This window comes from Carlito syrichta, unplaced genomic scaffold (assembly GCF_000164805.1).
Source record: "Carlito syrichta isolate Samal-C Ts95f unplaced genomic scaffold, Tarsius_syrichta-2.0.1 Scaffold115683, whole genome shotgun sequence".
NCBI lineage: Eukaryota > Metazoa > Chordata > Mammalia > Primates > Tarsiidae > Carlito > Carlito syrichta.
In genome coordinates, this window is record NW_007059779.1 from 8,307 (window position 1) to 11,192 (window position 2,886).

Below are 2,886 nucleotides of genomic sequence, written 5' to 3' on the forward strand. Positions count from 1 at the left end.
GATCTCCTGAGCTCAGGAAACTTTTTTTTTATAAATTAGAATTCAGCCGGGCTCGGTGGCTCAGCCTGTAATCCCGCGCCTTTGGGAGGCTGAGGTGAGTGGATTGCTTGAGCCCGCGGGTTCGAGATCCACCTGGGCAGCGAGACCTCATCTCTACAATAAATCAAAAAATCAGCCGGGCGTGGTAGCGCATGCCTGTAATTCCAGGTAGTCGGAAGGCTTAGGCGGAAGCATCGCTGGAGCCCAGCAGGCGAGGCTGCGATGGCCAGGAGGGGCCACTGCACTCCAGTCTGGGCGACAGAGTGAGACTCCAACTCAAAAAAAAAAAAAAATTAGAATTCCAATATTCTCATGTGCCGGGGTTCTAAAGTTGCAATAGTCTAGAAGTCCGGGGTGCAAATGAGCGAGTGTTCTAACCTTTTAGTATTCTGATCCTAATATTCTGGAATGCTGGAGTTCTAAGATTATATTGCAGTGTTCTAGAATTCCAAGATGTAAATGAGCTACTTCTAACAAGTTAGTATTCTACAATCCCAGTATTCTTTTTTTTTTTAAGCTGGAGTCTAACTCCATCGCCCAGGCTGGAGTGCAGTGGCACACTCCCAGCCACCTCAGCATCGACCTGCTGGGCTCCGGCAATCCTTCTGCCTCAGCCTTCCAAGGAACAGGAACTACAGGCACACGCTACCACGCTGGCTAATTTTTTATTTATTATAGAGACGAGGTCTCGCCAAGTTGCCCAGGCTGGTCTCGAACCCTCGGGCTCAGGCAATCCACTCGCCTCGGCCTCCCAAATTGCTGGGATGACAGGCTGAGCCACTGAGTCTGGCCATCTTCTTTCAGAGACAGCCTTGCTCTGTTGCCCAGACTGGAGTGCAGTGGCGTGATCACAGCTCACTGCGGTCTTGACCTATTGGGCTCAGGCGATCCTCCTGCCTCAGCATCCCAAGTAGCTGGGATTACAGGCACATGCCACCACGCACAGTTAATTCTTTAATTTTTTTTTGTATAGGTGAGGTCTCACTATGTTGCCCAGGCTGTTCTCAAATCCTAGCCCCAAGCGATCCTCCCACCTGAGTCTCCCGGGGTGCTGGAACTACAAGCGCACCCCTGTGCCCAGCCCCGGAATCCCAATATTCCAAAGCTCCGGGGTTCTAACATTGCAAGATTCAGCTTACAAGTTGCTGATGGTCTGGTCCCCTGATGCCCCGGGGCTCCTAGGGCCTTTTGAGTTCCCTCCTCTGAGCTCCCCTTGTGTTTCTCTGCTGTCCAGGTGACTGAGGCCAGGATGGAGAACGCGACCGTCAGTTATGAGTACCCGGACTACGGCGACATTTCGGGCCTCCCCGTGGACTGCCTGGACGGCTCCTGCCTCTCCGTGGACGCGCTCCGCGTGGCCCCACTCCTGCTGTACACGGCCATCGTCCTGGTGGGGCTGCCGGGCAATGCCACGGTGGCCTGGGTGGCCGGGAAGGAGGCCCGCCGGAGGGTCGCTGCCACCTGGCTGCTCCACCTGGCTGCGGCGGATTTGCTCTGCTGTCTGTCCCTCCCCGTCCTGGCGGTGCCCATTGCCCGGGAGGGCCACTGGCCGTTCGGGGCCATAGGCTGTCGCTTGCTTCCCTCGGTTATCCTGCTGTCTATGTACGCCAGCGTGCTCCTCCTGGCCGCTCTCAGCGCTGACCTCTGCCTGGTGGCCCTCGGGCCCACCTGGTGGGCTGTGACGCGCCGGGCTCGCGGCGTGCAGGTGGCCTGTGGGCTGGCCTGGACGCTGGCCCTGTCACTCACCGTGCCCTCCGCCGTCCATCGCCGGCTGCACCAGGAGCACTTCCCGCCCCGGCTGGAGTGTGTGGTGGACTACGGCGGCTCAGCCAGCACTGAGCTCGCGGTGACCGCCATCAGGTTCCTCTTTGGCTTTCTGGGGCCACTGGTGGTCGTGGCCGGCTGCCACGGCACCCTCCTGTGCCGAGCAGCCCGACGCTGCTGGCCCCTGGGCACGGCCGTCGTGGTGGGGTTTTTTGTCTGCTGGACCCCCTACCACCTGCTGAGGCTGGTGCTGGCCGTGGCCACCCCGAACTCTGTGCTCCTGGCCCAAGCCCTGAGGGCCGAACCCTTGGTCGTGGGCCTTGCCCTCGCCCACAGCTGCCTCAATCCCATGCTCTTTCTGTATTTCGGGCGGACTCAGCTGCGCCAGTCACTGCCAGCTGCGTGTCGCTGGGCCCTGAAGGAATCCCAGGAGGAAGATGAAAGAGACGTCAGCAAGAAATCCACCAGCCACGACCTGGTCTCGGAGGTGGAGGTGTGAGCTAGAGGAAGACTGGTCTATAACCAGTTTACAAAACTGGCTTCAGGCTGGCTGTGGCTCATGCCTGTAATCCCAGCACTTTGGGAGGCCGAGGTGGGAGGATCACTTGAGGCTAGGAGTTTGAAGCCAGCCTGGGCAATGTAGCAAGACCCCATCTCTAAAAAAACCAAAAAATAATTAAAACTAAACAAAAAGACAAAAATTACTTGCATCAGGTATAGCTGGATCCAGGGGCTCAACAATGTCTTTATTTTATCCCTCCCTTTGTTCAACATACATCCATTATGCACCTTCTGTGGGCAAGGTCCTGTTCTAGGCATGACCACAACAGAGCTGACAGTCCAGTGGGAAGACAGACAATAGGCAAACAAAGGAATATGGACTTTGTGAAGTGGTGATAGAGGCTAGGAAACCTCAGGGGACAAGAGGGCTGGGTGTTCAGCCAGACAAGGTCCCCTGAAGCCGGCAGGAGGGTCATGCCCCCATCTGGGTGAAAAGCATTCCAAAGCCGGGCTCGGGGGCTCAGCCTGTCATCCCGCGCCTTTGGGAGGCTGAGGTGAGTGGATTGCCTGAGCCTGCGGGTT

At 57.2% G+C, this 2,886-nt stretch overlaps 1 protein-coding gene across 1 annotated transcript; it reads left to right on the plus strand.

Moving 5' to 3' along the window:
• Window positions 1-1,288: 1,288 nt before the first annotated feature.
• On the plus strand, window positions 1,289-2,302 carry C5AR2 (complement component 5a receptor 2). The gene has a single exon (XM_008073483.1). The coding sequence runs from the start codon at window positions 1,289-1,291 to the stop codon at window positions 2,300-2,302; it is 1,014 nt and encodes a 337-aa protein (XP_008071674.1).
• The last annotated feature ends 584 nt before the right edge of the window (window positions 2,303-2,886 follow it).

Excerpts from the sequence above, each read along its gene's own strand:
- C5AR2 (XM_008073483.1), top strand. The coding sequence starts at position 1,289 with ATGGAGAACGCGACCGTCAGTTATGAGTACCCGGACTACGGCGACATT.